At 38.0% G+C, this 26,977-nt stretch overlaps 1 protein-coding gene across 22 annotated transcripts in view; it reads left to right on the plus strand.

Annotated features, from left to right (window-relative positions):
• Nucleotides 1-26,977, plus strand: part of PARD3 (par-3 family cell polarity regulator) — a 612,541-nt gene that overhangs the window by 440,973 nt on the left and 144,591 nt on the right. For 16 of the 22 annotated variants that reach the window (XM_087915556.1, XM_026710113.2, XM_087915558.1 and 13 more), the window contains one exon: nucleotides 25,008-25,109. The exons of the other annotated variants lie outside the window; for them this stretch is intronic. In XM_087915556.1, the coding sequence (XP_087771682.1) occupies nucleotides 25,008-25,109 (102 nt within the window). The remainder of the gene's footprint in view (nucleotides 1-25,007; nucleotides 25,110-26,977) is intronic. 22 annotated transcript variants of the gene reach the window in all.

Here is a 26,977-nt window from a genome sequence, read left to right on the forward strand (position 1 = left end):
GTTCTTGCAGTGACAAAATACAACATTTAAAAGTTGGTACAGTAAGTGCTTTTCTTGAGAACAAGTGTTGGAACTAACAATGAAGAGATCACTAGCTTGAAGTAACAATAGCACCTTAACTTTATATTCCATCAAACTGCAATGCACTTCTGAAGCTGGAAAAGCAAGTGCTTGCCATCACTAATATTAACTCATAAATCTTCCAAGGACATTCTATTGGAAGATCTCATTGATCTCATCCATCTCTTGCCCATTGTGTTTCCATTCTTCCATCTTACCAGACATCATTTTTCATCAGAAAAAAATGTATGTTGTTCAAAGTTAAACTGTGGAGTTCTTGGTGTTCTCTGAGCTTGCTTATTCAAAGTACAGATGATGGACTACTTGGATAATGAAATATAACAGATAATAGATAATTAGAGTTGGAAGGGATCTTATAGGTAATCTAGTCCAACTCCCTGCCCAAGCAGGAGACCCTACTCCATTTCTGACAAATGACAGTCCAATCTCTTCTTGAAAGTCTCAAGTGATGGCGCTCCCACAGCTTCCAAGGGCAAGGTGTTCCATTGGTTGATTGTTCTCACTGTCAGAAAGTTTCTCCTTATTTCCAGGTTAAATCTCTCCTTGTTCAGTTTCCATCCATTATTCCTTCTCTGGCCTACCTTGTCTGGCCTATCTGTAAACTAACAGCAAAGCTCAGAGAGCACAAAGCATTCCACTATCTTTTTCCCCCAAAATCTATTATCAAGTTGCATCTCTACATAGCATGTGAATTTCTGCTAGCTTATTATTGCTTCAAGAAATCAGTCAGTTCTTATTGGTCCAGGGTTGTCTGATACTTTTGGAAACCCGTCTATCATATCTGAGTCTGTAATTTGAAGTTGTCTGTATTCTTTCTCTTGTTTTGCCTTAACTTTTAGAGCCATGATTATTGCTTCTAATATCTTTAACTATTCTAAACTTTGTGGTCATTGAAATGTTTTATCCTTTACTTATAGACATAGAAAAAAAATACCGTATATATAAGAATTGGTATTTTTTATATTATTTATTTAATTTATATCCCACCTTTATTATTTATATAAATAACTCAAACATATCTGATGCTCCTTCCCCAACAAACCTGTGTTGTGAGTTGGACTGAGAAAAAGTCACCTAGCCAGCTAAAGTGGGAATTGAACTAATGGTCTCTTGCATTCTAGCCTAGTGCTTTAGCCAGAGATTAGATTGGCTCACAGTTTTGGTATATAAGAATAGAAAACTGAGTACTTTGGAACCTTATTTTAAAAAATGGTTCCAGAATCAGGGCAGTGGTAGAGAAAAAGCTTGCTCTGATCAAAGCTTGATCAACTGATAGTATTCAGATAATATTCCCATCTAGACGTGTGAATGCACAAGAGTAGTGTGGAAAGTAAGCCATATCCCTATTGGGATATGAACCAAATAGCAAGTAACATAGATCTTTCAAAATTACTGCAATAAAATTTCAACTTAATAAACCAGTTAGAATTCTAATCATTAATTTTTGAACTAATTGAAGCTTCTGGGGAATCTTCAAGGAAAGCCCCATATATAATACATTACAGAAATCCAGTTGGGATCTGTTGGTGATGATTAGTAGTAGACCAAAAAGGAATATTTGACCTGATCAAACACATTAGCAGTATAGATGCTGTACATTTAGGAATTGCTAGTTAATCCATCACATAGTTTTGCACAGGTTGTTTACCAATTTTTGCTTTCTTCAAAAATTACACAGTATAAAATCTTTTTGAAGGCCTATTAAAAGGAGAACTAAGAGCAAAGGCACACTGCAAAAAAATTGTCATCAGATACCTCTGTTGTCACTTTAATAGGTTTCAGGTAAGGTTTTAAATATTAATTTATATTTGAAAAAGCAACATTGAAAGTTTATTATGCTTATGAAGAATGTTTTGTCTCAGTTAATTTTTTAACTTGCTCTTCCTAAATTGGAGTACAGGGCAATTCATAGGTGATAGATAGATAGATAGATAGATAGATAGATAGATAGATAGATAGATAGATAGATAGATAGATAGATAGAAAGAATAGAATAGAATAGAATAGAATAGAATAGAATAGAATAGAATAGAATAGAATAGAATAGAATAGAATAGAATAGAATAGAAACACCAGATTTCCCATGTTGGCATTGAACAGTGTAAATATTATCTAAGTCATCTAACCTTATTTCTTCCCTAATATTTTCCTGTTATTGCGACTTCACAAATTAAGGATTGATATATATTAATGAGATTCCCAATAATATGATAAATATTATCCATATAATCAAATTTTAAAATGTTATCAGGCTGAGACCTATTACAGTTTAAGATAGGAGAGCCATTTTGGTGTAGTGAATAATGCACAAGGTTAGAAATCTAGAGACCATCTTTTCTTGTCTGCCTTTGTCTTCCAGGCAAGAGGTCTTGGGCCAGTCACTCTTTCTCAGCTCTACGAAGCAGGCAATGTCAAACCACTTCCAAAATCTTGCCAAGAAAATGGCAGATTTGTCCAGGCAGTTATTAGGAGTCAACAAAATTCAAAGAGATCAGAGTAGGCCAACTCAGACATTATATGTTTAGTCCATAACGCCACGAATTTCTTGTGTCATATCAGTAATTTCTGGTGGGCATTTCCTATCTCAAATAATACATGGAACACCTGTGTGACATAATATAATATAGTTTCACATGCACTGTAGGTCGTTCCATATGTTTCCTCTCATTCTGCTTAACATATTTTCAAATAGCATGAATCCAATCTAAATTAACTTGATCATGTTTCAGCATGAACCTGAAATTAGCTGTCTGTTATTAGTGAGTACTTTTGTTATAAATATGGAACAGCTGTTCAGTATACTTGAGCAATTGCTCTGGATAAGTCTGAAGCAATTGGTTTTGGTTGATCGGTGCAGATTAATCAAGTGCAAATTAATCAAAAGCACTTCATTTAGACTTTCTTCTAAGCTGTTCTGATCATTGTAACATTTGCTACTGTAGTTCCATATTTGTACAGTAAACGTAATCTAGCAGAGCCAGTTTGGCCTAGTGGTTAAGGCATCTGGCTAGAAAACTGGAAATGGTGAGTTTTCTCCCATCTTAGTCATGAAAGCCAAATCTTGGGCCTGTTGCTGTCTCAGCCGAAGCAACCTCATGTTGCTGAGTGTTATGAGGAGAATAGGAGAAGAAAGTTATACTGGATATATTCACCACTACTTCTTCATTTGTAAAATAATAAAGAAGGGATAGAAATAAATAAAATATATGTTAAAATAAGATTCTGTAAATGTATATTTTGCAAAATGTATATTTTTGCTATTTTGCTATTTGTTTTCCTCTTGGTATTGTTAGACTTTAAATTGAAAAGGCCAAATAACTTTTTCAGTATCATTTCTATGTTCTATCTGGAATAGATTCCTAACACTAAAATTAAATGGGCAAATAAGTTTTCAGGGTAATATACATTGCTTAATTTATTCAGCTAAAGGTATTCCTTAGGAAATTTACATCAATAAAGAATTTCTGTTAATTGGCAAGAAAAAAATGCTGACGTATTAATGCTTTACAGATAATGAGGTCTATAGGGAATTTTAAAAATTGGGATGTTCCAGGTGAACTGTCAGAAGTTTGATTAACCTTTCATATACTTATGTACACTTTCACTATAAACTTTTCTGGAGTTGCCTATGGGGCCCAGTCTCAGTAAACATATTTATATTAGATTACATCCAGATTATATTAGATTACTTCATATTTATATTAGATTACATCCAGATTAGTAATAATCAAATATGTCTATTTAAATCTATTGTAAATGGGCAACTATCATAAAGTTTGTTCATTTTTGAGGAAATTATGACATTTTGTGTGAAGCGTGTTTTGGGTGAACTTAACCAACTACCAGAAGGTCTAATTTCTACCAATTAATTTCCATGAGTCATACATTGATAAGTAATAATTACAAATTATAATTTGTGAGTAGAGTTCAATCTGCATTTTTTCTTAAAATTATTTGAGAATTAGTTTGGCATCTATTTTTTCTGCAGTTGTATTTCTTCCTGTTTTTTAGAAAGGCAATCCGTGACAAACAAATAACCAGTGAGCATTTCCTTCACTCCTTGGTTGAGCTATAAGGAGACAGAATATTGTTTTATTAAAGTTTTTGTTGACTCAGAAATTCTACCAAATATTTACTATAGAGTTATAAAGAGGGAAAAGTAGTTTGGGGTGCTATTTCAACAAGTCACAGTTGTTCCATGAAGTGTCTGCAGGCTCTCTGACAAGTTTCAATTCAAGATATTTTCATGCCAAATTGAATCCAGTAGATCTCTATTTAAGTCACTGCTCTGTGTGCTTTTGCTGTTATAGCAGATTTCTCTGCTTTATCCATGGCTGTCAAAGGCATGATATCATTTTTTGGCTTTCTGCTTTTATTTTATTGCACTTAAAGCTAAACAAGTGTTGAGTTGGTAGACCCCTTGGCAAGAACACTATAACATAAAGCTGTCATAGCTAGATTTCAAGTGCAGCAAGTTCCTTTTGGGAGAACAGCAGAGAAGATGCACATGAATATCATCCAGCTATGACTGAATTCACAAGTCAGATGGTAATTTGGTTTGTTTGGTTTAGCAGATCATATTGTGCAGAACTATCTATTATGAACGATGATTATATCCTAACATGTCCCTGTAGTTATGCTTTATTCCATGAAGCAAGGTATAGCATAATATGAAATGAAATCATCCAACTAATGCAGAACAAGCACCAAAATTATCCAATAACTGTAATAATATTTGGACGCATCAAAGGCTTTTGAGGTTTTTTTCCTGTGCTAGAAATGGGATGGGGGAGATGTTGAGCATTTTTGGAGCAGGTCCTCTGGAACAGCCTTCCCTTCGATGTATGTATGACTTCTATATTTGTGGCCTTTTGGAAACTATGAAAACTTGTTTCTTCTGCCCTTTGGAGATTAACATACCATGATACCATTCCTTAATTTGCTAATGTTGCTTTTTAATTCTATATTAATTTTGCAGTTGTATCGCTTCTTAATTTCTATAAACCACCTAAATAAGTTACTTCACACATTGCCATAATACTGCTTCTAAATTTCTCTTTTTCTAGTATTTTAACTTCCACTGTTTCGTTAAAAATGTTTTATCTATGTTGGGTTTTTTTAAACTTTGAATTATAGTAGTGATGAAGACTGTTTATATGTTTACAGTAATTTTCATTGATCTTTACAAAAGCAAAAGTTAGGACAATAGGGGAGGATTATACTGATAACATATAATAAAATCTAGCAAACTTTTGTTAGAAGAGACATGTATATAAGAGACACTTGGAGGAAGGACTATATATCTTGAGATATAGTTGACAAAAGTTCTGTTCCCAATATTTTAAGATTTTCTTTTCTAAAGATATTGAAAATTTCTGCCAGACATAGAAAACATGATTGTGAAAAGTTAATAATACTCCTATGATGAATGACCGAAGTTTTTCCTTAAAAATGTTTTGCTGCTCATCCAAGAAGGCTCTTCAGTTTTTCAGTTCTCTTGTTCAGTTGAGAACTGAAAAAGCTTTTTGGATGAGAAGCAAAATCTTTTCAAGGAAAGAAAAACCCCAAAAGTCCAGTTGTCTTTTGGAAAAAAGCACTTTTGGGACAAACATGACTGGATGATTGAGAATCCCCATAGAACTCCTATAATAAATTTGATTAATATCTCTTACTATTATTTTGGAAACCCTTAATATTTATGGTTTATTCTTCTCCTCAACTATGGTTATGATGTATTGTGAGCAAGATGCTGTTGGGTTATTCCTATTTGAGCATTTTTTATTATTTTTATTGAAAAGTCTTTCGTTATATTTCTTTTTTAGAAGAAAAATCCCTCACCCATTTTTTGTTTCAGCATCCAAATTACTTGAAAACTTAGATAGTCTGCCTTTTTAAAAAGCCCTCTCCATCCCCCCTTGTAGAAAAGTACCTGTAGTTTAAATTGTACAAAAACCATGGTAACCAACTGCAGTAAGTTTTGTTGCCTCTGTTATGTCAAAGTGTTGCCTCTAACAAAAGAAGCTAATGGCAACGTTCAGACGGACTCTTCTCATGCGACTACTGGCAACTTAATCAATCTCTTATTATTATTATTGGATTTATTCAAGCAGAAGCAATAGTGCTAGCATTGCTTATAATCAGTCCTTGAGCCAGATATAATTTGCAATTTGTAGTATTGTATTTTGAAACAAAAAATGCATTTAAATGTACAGTGCATGAAATTAGAGGCAGTGTAGTCAAAAGATACATTGGAGAACAGACATTTCCTCAATGTCCTTTTCCAAAAGACCTTAAGTGGGCACTGCTAATTTAAAAGGGTCATAATGCAATTTTATTAGCACCTAATTTAATTCAGAGTTGTTACCATCAAGTCTATTTGATTTCACAGACTAGATAGTAGAAATAGACTGACTTTCTCATAGGTTTTTTTTTTACATACACAGCTCTTCTGTGATCTTTGTATGGCTTAAATATGATAATATGACATTAACCATTAATGCTAAAGTCAGCAAAATGTCCATTTGTTTTCTTTTCCCATTTATTGAAAGGTAGTTTCACTCAAATCACTCTATTTTTTTATTTTCTTACTCCAAAATCCTGACAAGTTTTTTTGCATTTTTTTAAAATATCTTTGTAAGTGGCTCTTTCCTTTTAAGACAGTCTTTACCAGATTGAAGGTACACTCTCACAGGAGGCATTAGGTACTGTGCTGCTCCGAAGATCTCTTTTCCCTTTAAATTTGGTCCATTTTAGCATGCTTTAAAACATGGATCAATCAGATGTCCTTTAAACAGACTTCATACAAAGCTGTAAACATGTTATTTTCTCCTGTGGCTCTCCGCGCTCTATTCATTGATAGCCTACAAGATCTTCAGAGCTGCTTCCCCCCATTGCTACCATCATCACCTCCCACCACCGAAGCTCATGTGGGTAATCTCATGGCTTCTTCTTATCAATACAAACTCCATTAGTTTGGGCATATCATCCAGATGTCAGATTTTGTCTCTGTTGTTTTGTAGAGACATGTCAGTTTGTCATGTTTCTACCCAGAAGTTCACAAAATATGTAGTAAAGAACATTTGAATATTGCTAGCTAAATGCTACATGAAATCTTTTATTGGTAGCTTAATAGCTGTCTTAAAATCCTTCAGTGATAGTCTCTATGGAATTTTTAAGTATTTATTTAGGTAACAAACCATCACAAACTTAGTTGGATAATACTGACTTAGAAAGAGAATATTTCTGAGAAGCATTTCATAACAGTAAGGATGAGTTATCCATTATGACTGTACTATCTATTACAATGAGCTTTAAACTATTTAGATTACCAAACTTTGATCCCCTCCTGCCTCTCTTGCCTCCCAGGATAAAGAAGCCATAACTATGATCTTTTCAGAATTCAAACCAAGATAGCTATTCTGATCCGACCAAGAATACTAAATGTGCATGTATATTACATTCAGTATTTCTTATTTAGCTATTCTTAACCAATCCCAAAATGTGTTTGATTTTGTAAAATTTCCATTAAACTTCAGTGCTCTTTTTCTGTGGTTGCTCTCATCACTGCTGATTACCAATTACTTGTCTCTTAATAGAAGCTTTTCTCTTCCTAATCTTGTATCTTTGATTGAGTCATTGAAATAGCAACCTCTGTTTAACCCATTGCAGTTTGCTGCTCTTCTGTGTTTTATGGAAAACTTCACTGATATCAAAATGCAAGCACGATGGCATGAATTTGTGTGGTTGCTAAGGCCTAGAGATCTGTAGGCTAAGCAATAACTTTTAAGGAAATAATAGTCTTTTCCTAAGTTCAATCATATAGGCATAAAACTTATAGCCATTGTCATATATGCTTCCATTCACTTTAAAAATATGGTTTGGGCTGGTTTATGTAATGCATAGCAGTTACTCTTTAGCATTACTTTGTAGGGAGACCTGTAGTAAAAAAAGTTAAAAGGTATCTAAAATATGAGGTAACCATAAATTGAAACAATCAACTGTCAGCCATTACACAGCAGATATAAAGAGACAAGGATGAAGTTAATTTTACTGCTGCAGTGTAATTAATCACACTGCAGCAGTAAAATTAATATCAAAAGTTAAACTTTTCTGGCAGCAGGGGCTGGTTTTGTAGAAGACAATTTTTCCTGTGGGGGAGGGGAATGGCTTCTTATGCAACCTAAATTCTGCACGTGCACTGATTAAGCTTAACCACAGCTTGTGTGGCCTGGTACTTAACAGGCTGTGAAGTGATACTGGTCTGCGGCCTGGAAGTTGGGGACCCTTGCTATATAGAGTGGATATTGCAAAATGAGGGGCTGAGAATAATTTTCTGAGAATAATTTTCCTTGAATAGCCATCTGCCTATCTTAGCCTTTAGGCCAAACTCGCAGCATCACAGTGGCATCACGTGATGTATCACATCTTTTCTTTATTAAACTGGCCAGGATGGCACTTGACACCTCTGGCCCATGGACCATGAGTTTGACAGCCTGCTTTAAACAAACTAAAGCAATGTATCCAAAGAAGAAGAAAAATACAGATACATGGAAAGTAGCTTTCTGCTGAAACGTTGCTACAACTTTAAAAGCACAACTACAATGACGTGGCAAAATACCTGAGCAAAGCTGAATGCCATACATGTGAGTACCCACGAAAACTTAAGACAATGAAGTAGCTTTCTTGTGTACTCTTGGCCATATCCGTCCAGAGATATAGCTTCTTCCAATTTGGATATCACAAAAGGGATATATAACATATAATAGTTCTTCCTCTTCTTTCTTTGTTTGGATGGCATGTTCCCACACTTTTTTACCTTGCACTTTTTCCATTTTTCAGCAACTGGCTGGCTAGTTAGTCTACTGCTACATCTGTATGATTTTGCTGTGGAATGAGCAGTAATAATTCTTAACCTGTGTAGAGTTAATATCAGCCATTGATCTGGAATCAGAAAAAAGATATTAAAAATTATGCAATGTTGGTGCAATAATGTTTCAAATTGCTCCTAAAAACTATCTGAAATTTTGAACCCTTTTTGGGACAGTAGTACATGCCACACATTTTTAGTATATTTAGTAATGAGCAATCAGGTCAAGAATTACTACAATTTACTCCACAGTAAAATCATACAGATGTAACAGCAGATCAAGTAGCCAGTTGCTGAATAATAATCTCCCTTCCTAAGCTCCTAGGCTGGCAGTGGAGCTTCCCAGGGTTATGAACAATTCTAACTGATCCATAGAGCCCAGTCTAATGAATAGGGTCTCGTATCCAATAGTCAGATGTTCTTGGCAGAATTGCCACATCCACACCTCTGACCTCTGACCTCAGACCTTAAGTCCCAGTTGGGCAAAACTGAGATGGGCCTGTCTTCTGGGCTGAATCAGGTCTCAGTAATACTCATTACTCAATAATACATGGTGAGAGCAGCCTTTTTACAGGCTAAACTGATGTTAAGTCACAGTTGTCCAAAGCTCATGTTCTGAAGATCTGCTGACCCAGGACTTAGAGGAAAACCTAGGAAGACAGAACTCAACACCATAATAATACCAGGGCCACATTCCTGAAGAGCAGTCCCACCTAGTCTCCAATCATATTTCTCCATATCCATCTCTATTAAAATGTTCTGCCATTTAACCTATGAGAAATCCCTTTCTCCACCAATCCATCTTGGGTGACCCCAAGGCGGAGGAACCCCACTCTTTCATTCCCAATATCCAACCTATCCCTAAGACTTGGGTTGCTTCAGTTCATACTCACAGCTCTATCAGTATCTCAGATAACAGTCCTGAGCCCAACCAACATGACATTTCAACCAGGCAACCCCCAACCAGATTCTTCTTGCAAACTTGGCTAGACTACCCCACTTTACCTTCAAAAACAAGGGTTATACAACTGCTACCTCCCTGCCCAGTTCTCACCTGAGCAAAGGTCAAATTGATCCTTAACAAGGAAGGATCACCCTAACAAACAAGCCCTGCCAACAAAATCAGGCCATTCATTGTCCCAAAGATTTTAAAAAGCACATGGGCCTTAATAAGTCCATCTACAAAACTGGCTGCCATACTGTCTTCCAGAGCTCAAATAGAAGGGGTAAACAAAATGGTCACTAAAAATATGCAGGGGTGAATGCAACAGCCTCAAGCATTAGCTTGATTCAACACACTGCTCCTGCCTGTTCCTGCCTCTTCATTGCTAAGTTCTGGTGTTCTGAAATAAAGTTAATCGTTAGGACGGTAATCCAAAAATCTCATTTCATGTCTTAGAACGGGGCCCTCCAACCTCTAGGCCACAAGCCACTACAGAGCCTTGAGGCATTCAGATGCACGTGCATCCCCACTTGAATGAGCCATGAGCAAGCATGTGTGTGCAAGTTCCATTTGTGTGAGCATGCACTTGCCCACTGCTCATACATATGGGGATGCACGTACATGCTCGCCTGCTACTTCCACTGTGGAACTGTCGCCTCTGTCAACCCCCCTCAGCCAGTCCGTAAAGCTGGAAAGGTTGGAGGATTCTGTCTTAAAACAGACAACTTTATCTAGACTTACTTGTATCCTCATCCTACTCTTTTTGTGTGTTTTGTATTCTCTGAATGTTGGGTGAGTCCTAGTGTGTTCTTAAGCACTCTAGGATTTAAACACCCCTTGGTTGGTGTTATTCAATTAGGAGGAAACGTCAAGCTTAGTAAGTCTTGACTTGCCTGCCAAACACTGAGGAAAAGGACACACACAAAGGACGCATACAATCCACTAACAGAATCTATCCCTTGCTTGGATTCAGCTTTTGGCCCCAGTCCTGGCAATTGCTGCCAGGATCCGAGGGAAAAAGAAAAAGAAAGCTTAGATTAAAGTTCAAAGCAGATAAAATTAAATACAGACATCTTTAGAATTGTTCATTTAAAAATCTGATGGAAAAATATGTCACATATGTGACCTTTTTTCTCTGAATCCATTTAAATCCTGTACCAAAAGGCCAGCCCCTATTCAAATGATGCATGATGTTTGATAAACCTCTAGAGGAAAAAGATTTTGGTGTAATTGCCAATAATGTCTTCTCCATAAACACTTTATGATCATTGTTAGCTATTTTAACAGGGCATTCTTGTTTCCTTCTACGGGTTATGCAAAATGTCTGAACCATGCTGTCCGCCAAATGTTTTGGAATGTATTCCAGTCATCCCTTATTATTGGCTGTGCTAGCTGAAGACAATGAGAGTTGCAGTCCAAAACATATGGACATGGAAAAGCTCACCTAATTAATATGTGGAATGCATAGCTTTCTTGAATTATTGACAGTCATGTGGAAGTTCTGTCTGCCAGATTAGACAATTGCCAGATTTTATGTAGGACATCAATCATGGTATTTGGCATTATATTTTTTGAGTTTTATTTAAACATACCCTATTTAACTATTATGTCCTTTCTGGAATATCAATTAGGAAAAGCATGATCACAGCTAGAAAGGATAGAGCAGAGATAGGAATCCTCCAGATGTCAATGTTATTCAAGTCTGACCAGCAATACAAAGGATGGTCAATTCTAAGGGATACTGGGAATTTAGCAATATCTGGAGTGCCCCAAAGTACCTACCATTGTGATAGGAAAGAGGGAAAATGTTATCCAAATGGCTTTATGAAAATTAAAATAATCTCTTAGAACACATACTAAAATAATTATAAATTATGAATAATTGTGTATTGAATTATACCCTCCATTTTCTCCATTAGCTGGTTAGGAAGGATATTTCTAATCCATCAAATGATAAGGTTTCCAGTTTTAAATTAATTTCTGAGGGGCAGGTAGCATATAAATTTAATATGTGATAGTGTTGATATAATTAAATATTTGGTTGGTCTGGGCTTTTTGTTGCTATTTTTCATTTTCAGATGAAGAATGGCTTCTTCTCCCATGAGCTGTTCAGAGCATCCAGTAGTGGGAGGTGCTTCAGTCTCTGCATGTCTAGGCTAGGCTTAATTTGTGGAATGTTCCTCCTCCTCCACGGGACTCCTCCCCAGCATTCCCCAGTTTTTGCTCAGCCTTGTTGTGGATAGGCAGTGCTTTTTGTTCTTCCTTGGCCAAAACAGGAGTATTACTCAGCAGGTTTGGATATAGTCCGGTTCATTTTTTCAGGCTTTTAGCCTTCAAATCACTTTACGATCTCCTGACGTTAGCCCTCTCCATCTGGTCGTCGGAGATCATTTGCATTTTCAGGCAGCACTGTTTCGCTCCTGAAGCAGCGGGCTGCTTCAGCATTGCTCCAAGCCCCCCCCCCATCTGCTTGTTCTACCCCCTGCCATTGTGATTCCGCATTGTCTTTCTCTATATCGGCAATAGCGGCGTGGGCATTTTCGCTCTCATCCGAGTCGTATTTTTGACTTTTCCCCTCAGAACGCCATCTTGGTGTGGAAAGCAGTAAGAATTCTTTCCACCCCTTCCCCCACCGTTCCTTTTAGCCACAAGGAGAAGTTGTTGGAGGCATTTCCCCACGCAGTGGGAGTTTGTTGCTGGGAAGCGCGCATGCGTAAACAAAAAATAACAGCCATTGTTTTTGCCTTCTTTAAAAAAACAAACTAACTGCATGGCCGTGCTATTTGTAACTTAAGCTGTGTGAGGTAGTTTTCCTTCCCGATCAGAGGTTTTTTCTTCTGATAATCTAAGGAATTATTACACCTAATTTTCTTATTAGATTCGAGGCCATCCGTGTATTATTGTTGGCTTATCCCTCATAGCCTTACCCAGCGGCACAACAGCGAGTACCCAGGCCCGTGTCCGCATGTGCAGGGAAGCTGCTGAAGGCCTCTCTTTATTATCTTGGCCTTTCAGACATTTTTAATTTGGCTGTTTGGATATTCACTCTATCAAGCTGTTTCTCTATTAATTTATATATATATATATATATGTATATATATATGGCATTCAGCTTCGTTCGGGTATTTTCCCACGTCATTGTAGTTGTGCTTTTAAAGTTGTAGCAACGTTTCGGCAGAATCTCATCTGCCATCATCAGGCTTCTGTACAGAAGAACTGAAACAACTGTAAAAGTCTGACTCAAAGACGAACACAACACAGAAGCCTGATGATGGCAAATGAGATTCTGCTGAAACATTCCTACAACTTTAAAAGCACAACTACAATGACGTGGGAAAATACCCAAACGAAGCTGAATGCCATACATGTAAGTACCAACGAAAACTTAAGAAAATATATATGTGTGTGTGTGTGTGTGTGTGACTTTCATTCACTCCAATAATAATAATAATAATAATAATAATAATAATAATAATAAGTATTAATATCTTAATAAGGAAAGATATTACTGTGATACAACTCATATTACATATACATATATCTTAATTGAAAAAAAAAAACAAAAAAACAAGCGGATAAGATATTATCAGGGCAACCGGTCCCTTCTTGGATCAGGCCCCTGGGTGTGCCAATCGCCTCAACAGTATTGCTTTGAATAACGAGCATACTGCATCTCTTTCAATTCAAAATGGCAGGCAGTAGTAGCTCTCAACCCTCAACATCAAGGGTCAAAACTAAATCTCAGCACAGATCCAAGCAGACAAAAGGTCATTCTAAAGCTTCAGAAAAGGGTGCCAACAGGCACCATAAAGCATTAGAAAAGCAAATAGATAGTTGTGCAAGGGAGGCACACAGGGCCTCACAGGACCTTCTGCCCCCCCAGTCCAGTACCGTCTGCCTCTTTCCATCCTCCTCCTCCCCTAGATCTCTCCCTCTCATCCAGACACACCTTGGTTTCCCAGAGTTAACAGGCCCAGTTACCTGGAACACAGACCACGCAAAGGGCTCCTGAAGCTACATTCACTCCAATGAGTGAATTCACTCTGGTCTTCTACAGGACGACATTCTTCCAGAGGAAGTTCCAGAGAGAATGAAGGTATGGATGGAGCTGGCAATCCACCAGGGAATTGCAGCAGGTCTTCAACACGCAGTTCTGACCAGGAAACACCCGGTAACCACTGACTATGATTCTCAATCTCTAAGGTCATTGACCAGATCGGAGCAACACTATACCCAGGTACAGTTTCAGGGGGACATGCCCCTCCAGGGGCCACAGGAGGAGCAGGAGGAGGAGGAGGAGGCAGAAGAAGTGGATCACATTGATCAAATGGAACAGATTGGGTCAGGATCAATACATGACGGTGACCCGGCCCTGTCAGAAGCAGACCCTCTAGAAAGTGGGATGTCTGAGGATGAGGGCCTTATTCCTGATCAACTGGTATTTTCAGGCTTATTCCGCCCACAACTATTCAGATCACTTTTGTTTAAGGCAAAAAACATTGCACGCCTGAACAAGTCAGCCCCTTCTACTATTCCCACTCCTTCAGAAGTGGGACCAGAAGATCTAATTTTCAACCAACCGGTAGTTGAGGCAGATGTGATTCCAGTTCCTCACATGTTTTCAGACCTGGTACAGAAACAGTGGGCGTCTGCAGCAGTGTACCCTGCCCCCACAGGATATGACAGGAAATATTTCAATTTGCCCCCTGATTTCTCAAAATTGTTGAATACTTCTGAAGTAGATGAACCTATAGTGGGATTAGCGTCCTCATCCTCCATTCCCAGTGAAGCGCTGGAGGCATTAAAGCCAGAGGAAAAACGAGCCAAGCTTGCCCTATGCAGGGCCCATCAGTCTGACACGTGGGCCATCAGAGCAGCCACGGCCGCTTCCTTCTTTACCCGTGCTTCTCTCAGGTAGCTCCATCTCTTAGGGGAGCATGTTCCTAATTCCAACATTAGAGCTCACCAAGATATTGCAAAACTTATAGCAGCCGCTGAATTCTCAGCTGACGCAACTTATCATGTGGTCAAGTTTTCAGCCAGGGCCATTACCTCACATGTCACAGCGCGACGCTTACTATGGTTAAAGCACTGGCAAGCAGACATTAAGCACAAATGCAAGCTGGCTTCATCTCCTATTGTGGGAGACAGACTCTTTGGCCCTGCCCTCGACCCGCTGCTAATCAAAACCCGAAACAAAAAGAAAATTCTACCTTCCCTTTTTCAGAATTCAGATTCTAGAAACCCTCAGTCCTTTCGGAGATGATCCTTTCAGCCCTTTTATCAGGGATTCTTCATACCCAGACACCATCTTTCAGACCAGGGCAGTAGCCAGAGAGGTCTGACTTCGGGGATAGGAACAGAAGGGGGTGGCCAATCCAAGAGATCCTTTCCAGGAGCAGGAAATAGGTCTTTCTAGCATCCAAGATAACTCCCCGGACCCAGCTCCCATTGGCATATGCCTTAAATTATTCGCGGACCAATGGGACTCCTCAACATCTGATTCCTGGGTCAGAGACACAATCAGATTTGGTCTTGCTCTGGAGTTTCAATCCACTCCCCCAGACTTTTTCATGTCATACCCTGTTTCCAGAGATCCGGTTAAACGTAATCTTATGGAAACAGCTATCCATCATCTACTGGACATATGAGCCATCCAACCAGTAGCTACAAATCAATGAGGGCGAGGTTTCTATTCACATCTTTTTGTTGTTCCCAAAAGTTCGGGTGGGGTGGAGAGCAATATTGGATCTGAAACGTCTCAACCGTTTCTTAGTATATCGCAAGTTTAAAATGCACACCCTGCAATCTATCTTACTTTACATCAGAAAGAATGACGTCCTTACGTCCATAGATCTGATGGAGGCGTACCTACATATTGCTATTTGGCCTACCCCCTATAATTTCTGAGATTCTGTTATAATAACCACCATTTCGAATATGTGGCCCTTCCTTTCAGACTAGCTTCTGCCCCAGGACCTTCATGAACGTTCTTGCAGTGCTAGCTGCTCATCTCCGTGATATCCCTGCACGATTCCACTATTATCTTGATGACATCTTGATTTTGTCATCTTCCTATCATCAAGCAGTCAGAGATACTCAGAATACATTACAATCCCTACAACAACACAGGTTTTCAATAAATTGGAAAAAAAGTCATTTAACACCATTGACTCAGTTAACCCATCTGGGGGCAGTCGTAGATATGGTCGAAGGCAAAGTTTACCTGTCATCAGATAGACTAAATGGCATCCAGCAATTAATTAAGGAGATCAGGGGTCTTAAGAGGGTGTCCCTAACGGAACTATCAAAATTGTTAGGCAAGATAATCTCATGTATATCTATCATCCTTTATATATACCATGTATATCTATCAGCCCGGCTCCACACTTAATCCCTCCAGTGGTTCCTGCTCCCGTACCAGCACTCCAGCCGAAGCAACTCCAAATACAAGGTCAGGGTACCATCAAAAGTCCTCATATCTCTCCTCTGGTGGACCAGACCAGTCATCAACAGAGGCTGCCTCTTCAAAGAGCCACACAGACTTACCATCACCACCGATGCCAGCCTGTTTGGATGGAGAGCACACATTCAGTCGCTCACAACCCAAGGCTGCTGGTCTGCCATAGAACAGTCGTGCAGCATAAACTGGCTGGAGCTTCGAGCAGTACACCTGGCTCTCCGCAGCTTCCTTCCACAGCTACGCAATCAGCACATACTAATATTGACGGACAACGTAATAGCCAAAGCTCACATAAACAAACGGGGGCACACAGTTGAAACATCTAATGCGGAAAGTGGAGCGCTTGTGTCGTTGGGCGGAGAGCAACCTACTTTCCCTCAGAGCAGAGCACATTTCGGGCCTGCCAAATACACAGGCAAACTGGCTAAGTAGGGCCACAATCGATCAATCGGAGTGGCGCCTCCATCCGACCCTGTTTCAAGAGGTGGTCAGGACATTGGACAGCCGGTGGTGGACAGCCGGTTCGCTTCCCCCCTCAACGCTCAGCCCCTGAGATTTTTTTCCAGGTACCCCTCGCAAGGAGCGGAGAACTTCAATTCACTCTGCTGTCATTGGCCCCAGGACTTCTGTATGCATTCCCACCATTTCCACTGCTTCTCAAGGTCATCCAGAAACTGCTAGATGAGAGGGCGAAGCTGCTTCTAGTAGCTCCTTTCTGGCCCAGATGGCCATGTTTTCAGACCTCCGCAGTCTATCCATATCAACACAGGGCCTTGCTAACCCAGGGACCCCTTCAATATCTGGACCCTCAATGGTTGCACCTGACTGTCTGGAGGTTGAGCAGAGTCGTCTGAAGAGCAAAAAGTTTTCCAACAGAGTTATTGCCACCATCCAAGCCGCCAGACGCCCCTCAACATCTCGCATTTACAATGCCACATGGTCCAGTTTCTGCAAATGGTGTATCAAGTCTCGAATTGAACCCATCTCTCCATCTGTGGCTCAAATCCTAGAGTTCTTGCAAGAGGGACTTGACAAAGGATTATTACCTAATACGTTGAAAAGACTGGTGGTGGCCATGGCATCAGTTCTCACTTGTGAAGGTCTACTATCTCTTTCCCATCATCCATGCATATGGAGTTTACTTCGAGGAGCCACAAATTTACACCCTCCAGCGGTACACCGTTATCCCACCAGGGACCTTAACAAGGTCCTCGTCGCACTCACTAAGGGCCCTTTTGAACCCTTGAAATAATCAAGTCACCAATTTCTGACGTATAAAGTAGTTTTCCTTGTAGCGATCACTTCTGCTCGTCGTATTTCGGAACTTGCATCTTTTTCTATCAGACAAGTTCTTTGTGTTTTCCATTCTGACCGGGTGGTCCTTTGTCCTGATCCCAAGTTTATCCCAAAATTAACTCGGTTTTTCATAGGGCACAAGAGCTGATACTTCCTAAGTTTTGTCCCAGACCATCCCAAGGGTTGGAACTACAATGGCATAGGCTTGAGGTGAGGTGAGCATTGCGAATATATATTAACTGCACAGCAACTTTCAGAAAAATGGAAGCCTTATTTGTGTCATTTCAGCCCAACACTCAGGGATGCAAGGTCTCATCTTCTACAATAGGCCATTGGCTATGGGCCACGATAGCAAAAACGTATCAGACTCAATCACTGCAGGTGCCCAGGAGCATAACAGCTCATTCAACAAGGAGCGCCGCAACATTGCAGCATGGGCCACACAGGCACCAATAACTGAAATTTGTTGAGGCACAACCTGGGCCTCTCCATGGCCATTCATTAGGCGTTATAAAATAGATGTGTTTGCATCCGCTGAGGCCTCCTTTGGCAGAAGAGTTCTGCAATGGGTCTACAGGGACCAGGAGGGGTTTCCAGGCCAGACAGAGTCCCTCCCGTAGGACAGGCCAAGCTTTGGTATTTCCCACTACTGGATGCTCTGAACAGCTCATGGGAGAAAGGGCATTGGTACTTACCTGACATGCCCATTCTCTTTGAGCTGTGAAGAGCATCCAGCCCCACCCTTTTTCCATCTGGTGGGGTTATGTTTTGGCCAACAAATTTGTTAGGGCATTGAGATCGAGGGTGTTTATTTCTCTCATCTTCACAAAACTGGGGAATGCTGGGGAGGAGTCCCATGGAGGAGGAGGAGCATTCCACAAATTAAGCCCAGCCTAGACATGCAGAGACTGAAGCACCTCCCACTACTGGATGCTCTTCACAGCTCAAAGAGAACGGGCATGTCAGGTAAGTACCAACGCCCTTTTTGACGTAGTTCTCAGTATATATATTTTCTTCGTGTACGAAGCATCTGGTACACAAGCATGTGCATTTACAAGTGAATATAAACCTTTTTTCCCTCTTGTCATTTTTGTGAAGAAAATGTATACTGGGTTTTTTTTAGGTCTTGAACCCCTACCAAGTAACCATAGCAACCAACACCCAATTTGGGACAAAAGTCTAGCAAGTCCGTTGTTTGGGGAGACACGTTTGTAGAAGATGGTGACTAGATGCAGGGAAGGGAGAAATAAATTAACAAAGATCAAGAGGAAAAGAATAAAGGGGAAGACTTGTTATTATGCTGACGTGTAATCTAGGAAATGTTTTGAATTATGATATTTAGTATGTACCAGACACCTCTGTGTAGAAAATCCATTGAACATGTTGTTAATAAATTTATATCTTAATTTCCTGCATGCTCAAAACAGCTAGACATAAAATACTATCTTTAAAACTGAAATGTCATTCATTAAGCACTAATTAGATAAAAGCACACTGTAATGGATAAATAACAACTCACCTGACTTAAATATAATTTTGTATCAAATCAAGCTTAAACACCAAAAAGAAAAACATTGGCAGAATACGCTTGGTTTTCTACAGTTATTAGACTGGCCTGCAGAAATCTAGAAAGCCCTAAAATCCAGTGGAAACCATCTTTAAGAACATTCCCTGTTCTGAGGAAGCATTTTTTTTATACATTTGTTCTTCCCCTTCCCAAGTCATCTTTTTAAGCCAGCAAAAGCAAGATCATATTCTTTTCCAAAAATTTCATCATTCATGTATAATGGAAATTAAACTTTGTTGAAAGTTAATGTTAGATTAATGAATTTTTTTCATACTTTAGAACAGGGGTGTCAAACTCAATTTCATTGAGGGCCACATCAGGGTTGTGTTTGATCTCAGGGGCAGAGGGGCACTTAGTAAGGGGTCGTGGCCAGCTTGATGTCATTCATCAAGGCTCCATTTCTGACCATGATGGCCTCATGAAGTTCTCATGCGGTCTTCCCTGGTCTCCATTTTCAGTGGCAAAGGGCTGCAGGAGGTGTTGTGGCCAAAAACATAGCCCAGGCAGGCCTTGCATGGCCTCCCTGAGCTCTGTTTTTGCTGGCAGAGCGCAGGCTGGTCCTTTGCTGTTTCCAGGCCAGCCCCGCAGGCTAGATCTAAGCACCCCATGAGCTGGATCCACCACCACCCCGGGGCCTTGAGTTTGACATCCTTGCTTTATAACTGTGGTCACCAACCGGTGGGCCGTGGCCCACTAGTGGGCCGTAAGAAAATTTTGGTGCGCCGCAGAGAAATCTCACCCCCAGAGCACCCCCCCAAAGCAATTACTCCAGGCGTGCAGAAACACAAGGCTGCTCAGCTCACATGGCCTGCAGGAACCATCCCCGCCCACTCACTCCTTACCCGGAAAACTTGTCTGTTAAGTTGCTATTTTTCCTTTTTCCGATCATCATCTGTTCTGCTGTGCCAGACGATTTAGTTTAGCTAGGAAGCAGGAAATGGTTAGATTTCTTGCTTTCTAGCTAAGCACAGCCGAACCTCCCTTAGGACTGAAGTTTTGCTTGCAAGCAAATTCAGTGCAGACTCACAGCAAGCAAATTTGAGAGAATGAGCTAGCCGATGGCAGATAGATAGATCATTGAATGATTCTGTGAGCAACTCAATCTGCCTGCTTTGCCTGATTTTGGATAAAAGTTGTTCTTTTTTAAAATAAAAAAATTCAATATTTACATGCATGGTGTGTTGTGAGTTAATTTTATGAGTTTGCTTGCTAGCAAATTTTTTGTGTTTGTTTGCAAGCAAATTTTATGTGACAGTTTGAGCTAGCCAATGGCAGATAGATAGATTTCTGAATGAATCTGTGACTTTGTGAGCAACTCAATCTGCCTGCCTGCTTTGCCTGATTTTGGGTTAAAGTTGCTCTTTTTTATAAAAAAATTCAATATTTATATAAATATTTATAATATTTACATATAAGCCATGCCCAGCCAGTCACATGACCACCAAGCCACACCCACAAATTAGGCCATGCCCACAGAGCCAGTTAGTGGTCCCTGGGATCTAAAATTATGAGTGGTGGTCCCTGAGGTCCAAAAGGTTGGCGGCCCCTGCTTTATAAGATACTTTTCAACACTTCAGAAGAAAGCAGGATCACAGAACAAAAATCTCCAGTGTTAGAGCACCCACAATTTCGGAAGGTAAGTCATTTTACTGGTTGATTGTTCTCACTGTTAGGCCATTTCTCCTTAGTTCTAGGTTGCTTTTCTCCTTGATTAGTTTCCATCCATGGTTTCTTCTTTTTCTTCAGGTGCTTTGGAAAATAGTTTGAGCCCCTTATCTTTGTGGCAGTCCCTCAAATATTGGAACACTACTATCATATATCTAGTCCTTCTTTTTGTTAGACTAGATGTATCCGACTCCTGCAACCATTATTCATATGTTTTAATGTCTAGCCCCCTTATCATCTTTGTTGCTCTTTTCTGCACTCTTTCCAGAGCCTCAACATCTTTTTTATATTGTGACCAAAACTAGATTCAGTATTCCAAGTGTGGTCTTACTAAGGCTTTGTAAAGTGGTACTAATACTTCACATAATCTTGATTCTATAAAGATCTTGATAGACTTGAATACTGGACTTTATATAACAAAATGCAACTCAGTTCTGAGAAAACTAAAGTTTACATTGAAGCAAGAAAAACAAAAACACAAATATAGAATAATTAGTAACTAGTTCAACAGCAGTAACTATGAGAGAAATCTAGGAGTTCTAGTGGACAATCATTTAAATATGTATGAGTGCTTTAGCAAAATACAGTGCTGCATCAACACAGAGATAGCATCAACACCACATAAAGTGGTAGTACTGCTTTATACTATTCTGATAAGACCATTGTTGGAATACTGCATTCAGTTTTGGTTACCATAGTACAAAAAAATGTTGAGACTCTAGATAGAAAAAAGCAACAAAGATGATTAGGGGCTGGATATTAAACCATGGGGTGAACAGTTACAGGAACTGGGATTGTCTTATCTAACGAAGAGAAGAACTAGGGATGACATGATAGCAATCTTCCAATATTTGAGGGGATATCACAGAGAAGAGGAGATCAACGTATTTCCCAAAGCACCTGGGGGAAAAACAAGAGTAAAGGATAGAAAGTATTCAAAGAGAGAAGCAACAATTAGGAAGAAATTTCCTTTCTGGGAGAACAATTAATCTGTGGAATTGAACAATTAATCTAGAAATTGTTGGTGCTCCATTACTGAAAGTTGTAAGAAAAGACTGAACAGCCATTTGTTTGGAATGATATAGGATCTCTTGTTTGAACAAGGCGTTGGACTAGGAGATTCCCAATATCTTTTTCAACTATATAATTCTGTGATTCTTTTTCATTTATGACAATCAAGTCAGTCCAGATAAAAAGAAAATAACGGGGCACGAACAGAGCTGTTGAGTGACCAATATTTTTTTCCTCAAAATACAATAAGCCTTTGGCCACCCAACACCCCCTCTCTGGATGATTTTCTTTAAAATTATTTGCAACAGTTAAAAAAAGAAAAAGAATAATTCTGGCCTATGCTTATCAAATTTCTGTCAACATTATTTTAGCTACTTCTCCACTGAGTTCCATACCTATAGATTTAAACAAAAAATAGTGATAGATGATACTCAGGATCAGTTGTGTCAACCACTGACAGTTGCCTGATAGAGTAGTAGGAAAATCCTTTCTAGGGAATTTGGATTAATTAATGTTTGGAACAAGCCATCTTAGTTGGTTGTCTACATCAGTAAACTTTCTAAACTGAAGTAAACCAAAAGTTGTCTTTAAGTCTACATTAGCACTTTGTATATAAGATATCTCATTATGTTGTTGTTGTTGATATTATTATTATTATTATTATTAGATGATTGATTAGCATGTAGGCCATATCAACATAGAAGGTTCAAAAACATATTAGCAATAAAATCCTATGCAAACAATTTAAAATAAGAGTAGGATATAGGATAGGATAAAATACAATAATGTAATACAAAAATATGTAAAATAAAATAAAATGATTTAAAATTATATTTCTGTATCACCCCTGCATTCCACCCCAATCAGACCCACATATGACGATCTCAGTTGGACCATTTTAGTTAGAAATTGTGCTGTAACTAAATGTCATTTTCAAATTCTGGCCGCACATGAAGTTTTAATATGGGCCTCCCACTGGGCCATACATTTATGTGGATCAAGGTACTTATCTCTCACCCCCATATACAAACAGCAATTGAATAATATATGAGTCAGATCTTCTACTTCATCAGCTTCACAAATACATGTATGTTCATTATATGAGATGTAATGGAATCTCCTTATTCTGATATCCTTACATATGTGTATGAGTTCACATGTATGGATATTTGATGCAAAATAATTGGATCCTTAATCTATTGGAGTTTTCTGAGACCTCAGATTTACCTAGAAAAAGTACGTCCTTTTAATTTTTTTAATAGTGGGCAAGGAAAACTAATATAACTTTGAGAAGCATACTCGGTTCTAGAAGATAATTACTATCACAATGGGACTAAACTAGCAGCCTAACAAAAATACTTAATTATGTTGGGGAATGCATATCAGTTTGCAGGACTGGAAAAATTGATGTGTTTATTTGATTGCTCTGAGGATCCTCTCAGGTCGTTATTTGACATTGCTTGCATAAAACTTGAAAATAAAAATACGTTTGCTTATTTACTCCTGGATTCCTGAATAGCAAGAGTTTCTTGTATATGAACTATTTTTAAGTTGTCATACTGAACACGAGTTCGTTTACTGGGATTCATTTTCTGGACTCTCTCAGTATTTAGGAATAATATCCTAGGATTTATCTTTATTTACTGTGATCTTATTACAATAAAATGATTTAAATAAATGAAGGGAATATGTCTTTTTGCACGAGTGGACAGCTCTGAATTTCTTACTATCTGGATATTTTGGATTTGGAATGTATTGTATTGTCAGCTGAGGCTCTTTGTCCATTAAGAGTACAATTGTATTATTTGAAAAATAACCATTTTACTCTCTTTTTTTATAAAAAAAAGGAACTAGTAGAAATCTCTCATCTCGTGAATCATCTAAAGAGATATTTGCAGATGTTGAACTACGTATTTCTTAGCTTTTTAGAACATTCGTAAAGAGATAGATTATTGGTTTGAACATTGAATTATCATTATGTAGTTGTCAAGGATGGACTAAACCAAGAATTAAAATAGCACTAGGTTTTTGAAAATTCATAGGTAACTCAAAGCATTTGTTCAGGTAATTGAACAAAATTTCAGAAATCTCTCCTCATTTTATCACATTTTGAAGAAAGCAGAATATTTCAATTGCAACTTTTATTTCAAGCTATCATAAAAAAAAATCCTAAAATAAACTGCTTTTGTTTTAATTGTACAAATAATACATTGTATTGCCTTTTTTATGCTTTCCAATATATATTGATTCCTGGCAACTGCCTGGACAAATCCCTGCAGTTTTCATAGCAAGATTTTGGAAGCAATTTGATGGTTTCCTAGGGCTTAAGTAGAGTGACTGGTCCAAGGTCATCCACGTAACTGGCTTTATGCTAAATAGAAACTGATTCTGGATTGTTTCTATTACTCACTTTGTTTATATGATTTTATATAAGCACCCATCTCACTTTTACATGGTTCTAGTTTGCTTAGAATAAAACAAGTATATTGTATTTTGGGAAACTGGATATTGTGAATATGCCATAAACCATGAAGTGGCCTATCATTTTTTTCCAGTGAAGGAGACAGGAAGATTTTTAAAAATATAATGCCAATGTGTTCTTACTTTCTCCTAAAATTAATAGTAGTCTCAAATCATCTCAGTAACAGTTTATAGTGAATGAGGCCATGTTATCTTTTGAAATAGATGTAACTATGCACTTTTAGGATTTACCTTGGTAAATCAAAGTTAGTGCTGATTAGAGTGGAATAAATTATCTGTATTTCATACATATACCATATAAGAATAGTTTATTCCTCAGATGTTCAAAGAAATAGATTTTACCTCTGGACATTTTGATTAATGATACTGGCCTGTTGCATTCATATGTAAATAAGTGTAGTAGAAAAATATTTGGTTGCAAATTTAATAAAAGAATTTCATGGAGATGTCAATAAAATATAAGCATTTTCAAGAATTGAAATTGATATTTGTTTGACAAGCAACATGATACTTCACATCCCATTAGGTGAGTGCCATCTTATACCAAGGACTTAATTTCCTATGCCAAGAATGGAAATCTTACACACTTATTGATCATTTTGACAAGTTAGAACTTTTATTTTGTTATTAACAGGTTTGGCAAACATCGAAAAGATGACAAGATTGAGAAAATAAAAATGCAGGGAGCTGTTACTTCAGAAGAGGAGAGAATACGTATGAAACAAGAACAGGAGAGGTAGACTTTAATCTTTTACTTAAAAATTAGTAGTGAATCTTTTTATACATGATATTTTTAGCTACAGTATTTTAATTCTTCTGGAATTAATTTTGGGTCAATTACTTAAATACATATTTTCTAGATCTCATGTAACTTAATAAGAGGAAACAGAATTTATATCAGCTATAACAAATATGACTGTATTCAGAGGACGTCTGTTCCACTTGCCTTCTTAAAGAAATAATAATAATAGATGCCTTGTTACCATATCATCCACTGAATACTCATATTATTTGTTTGTACTATAGCTGATTGAATAGACAGTTATAAAAATATCAATATTTCTATAACATTGAAATACATTTTGAATCTTTTTTGCCAAAATCTTTGCAATATCTATATCTTCATTTGTTGCAAGCCGATTTTTATCCCGTGTCATAATTTGGATTTTGAAACTGATCTCTGGAAACATTGTCACTGGAGATCTTTTTTTTTCCTGTTGTCCATGTACAGTGTGAAATAATTGGCTATTCGTAACAAATGGTTCTTGCTGCAGTCCTCCAGATTTTTTATTTTTATTTTGTCAGATTATTGTTCATCCAGTTATGTGTAATTTTTTGCTTAGTTTTCCACCAGTCAATAATTTATCTTACTGATTTATAAACATGCTAGTGTGAATACAGAACAGCCTTTTGCCCTGTGCTTTCACATTCATTATACTTCATGCTTGGATATTTTGCAGATATTTTGAAGAAGCAAGAGAAGTTTAAATAGCTGAGATTTATGAATCCATTCATGTTCTTGTTGACATATATGTAGAGTTGCTACATTAATATTCTTTTCATACTGATAATCACATGTTTGAAGATAGGATTTGCAATATTATTCTGTCACTAGAGGTACAATATAAAGAATAAGACCCAAATCTAAATGTTTATCTTAAATGTCTATCATAACCTATATATATATAAAAGTAAAATACCACTCATGCATCATCACAAAATCTCCAGAACCGTAAAGCCTAAATACTTGAAATTTGGCACATCTTGACTTCTAGGTGCTCACCAAGAAAGGATTTCTTGAAATGACCATCGGAGCATTAGTATTTCATGTTTATTATTAACGTGCTCTGATGCTAAGGAGTTCTATTCCCTCTCTCCACTTGAAAAGAAATCTGTTCCAAATGCAAAACAAGAAGAGAGAAGACTTTCAGTTTTACTTTCACAGCATCAAGCAACTTTAGTACAGAACAGTTGAGCTAAGCCACACCCAGGCTCCTTGCTGTCTCCTTCTCACACAGCAAATACTGTTTTAGTTTCCAAACAGCCTCTCACACACTGATAGGATGCTAGCCAGATTAATACCAATGGATACCGGTAGGCAGAGGCAGAATTCCCTCCCCCCCCCTTATTTTCTTCCCCCAAAACTAAGCCCGATCACATAGTTTTGTAGCGAAGCACGGATATTGAGCTAGTTAACTTTATAATCATAGCAGTTACAACAAGCAAAATCCTAAAATTATACATGTTTTATATTTTTGAAAACATGTAATTGGTTTTTACAAATCTATACCCATTAAACTTTGAAACTGATAAAGAAAAGAAAATCAAAATATTTTAACCCAGAGCCTCAATTTCAGTTGAAAAATGGTTTCCTAGATGAACTTACAAATGCATGCTGAACTTTCTATGAAAAGCTGTTCTACATTTGCTCATGATATGCTTGTTGGATGATAACTTCGTAGAAGGAGTTCTTTTTTTTTGGTTTCTCCTTGTTTTTAATGGTGTAGGTCATTTAATTTCTCTACTTGCTCTCTAGATTACTATACCTTTAACAATGAAATACACTTGGGGGACCAGATTGGGTGTAATGAATTTACTGTGTGT

Source organism: Pseudonaja textilis, chromosome Z, assembly GCF_049901715.1.
Source record: "Pseudonaja textilis isolate UNSWEBS1 chromosome Z, rPseTex1.2, whole genome shotgun sequence".
NCBI lineage: Eukaryota > Metazoa > Chordata > Lepidosauria > Squamata > Elapidae > Pseudonaja > Pseudonaja textilis.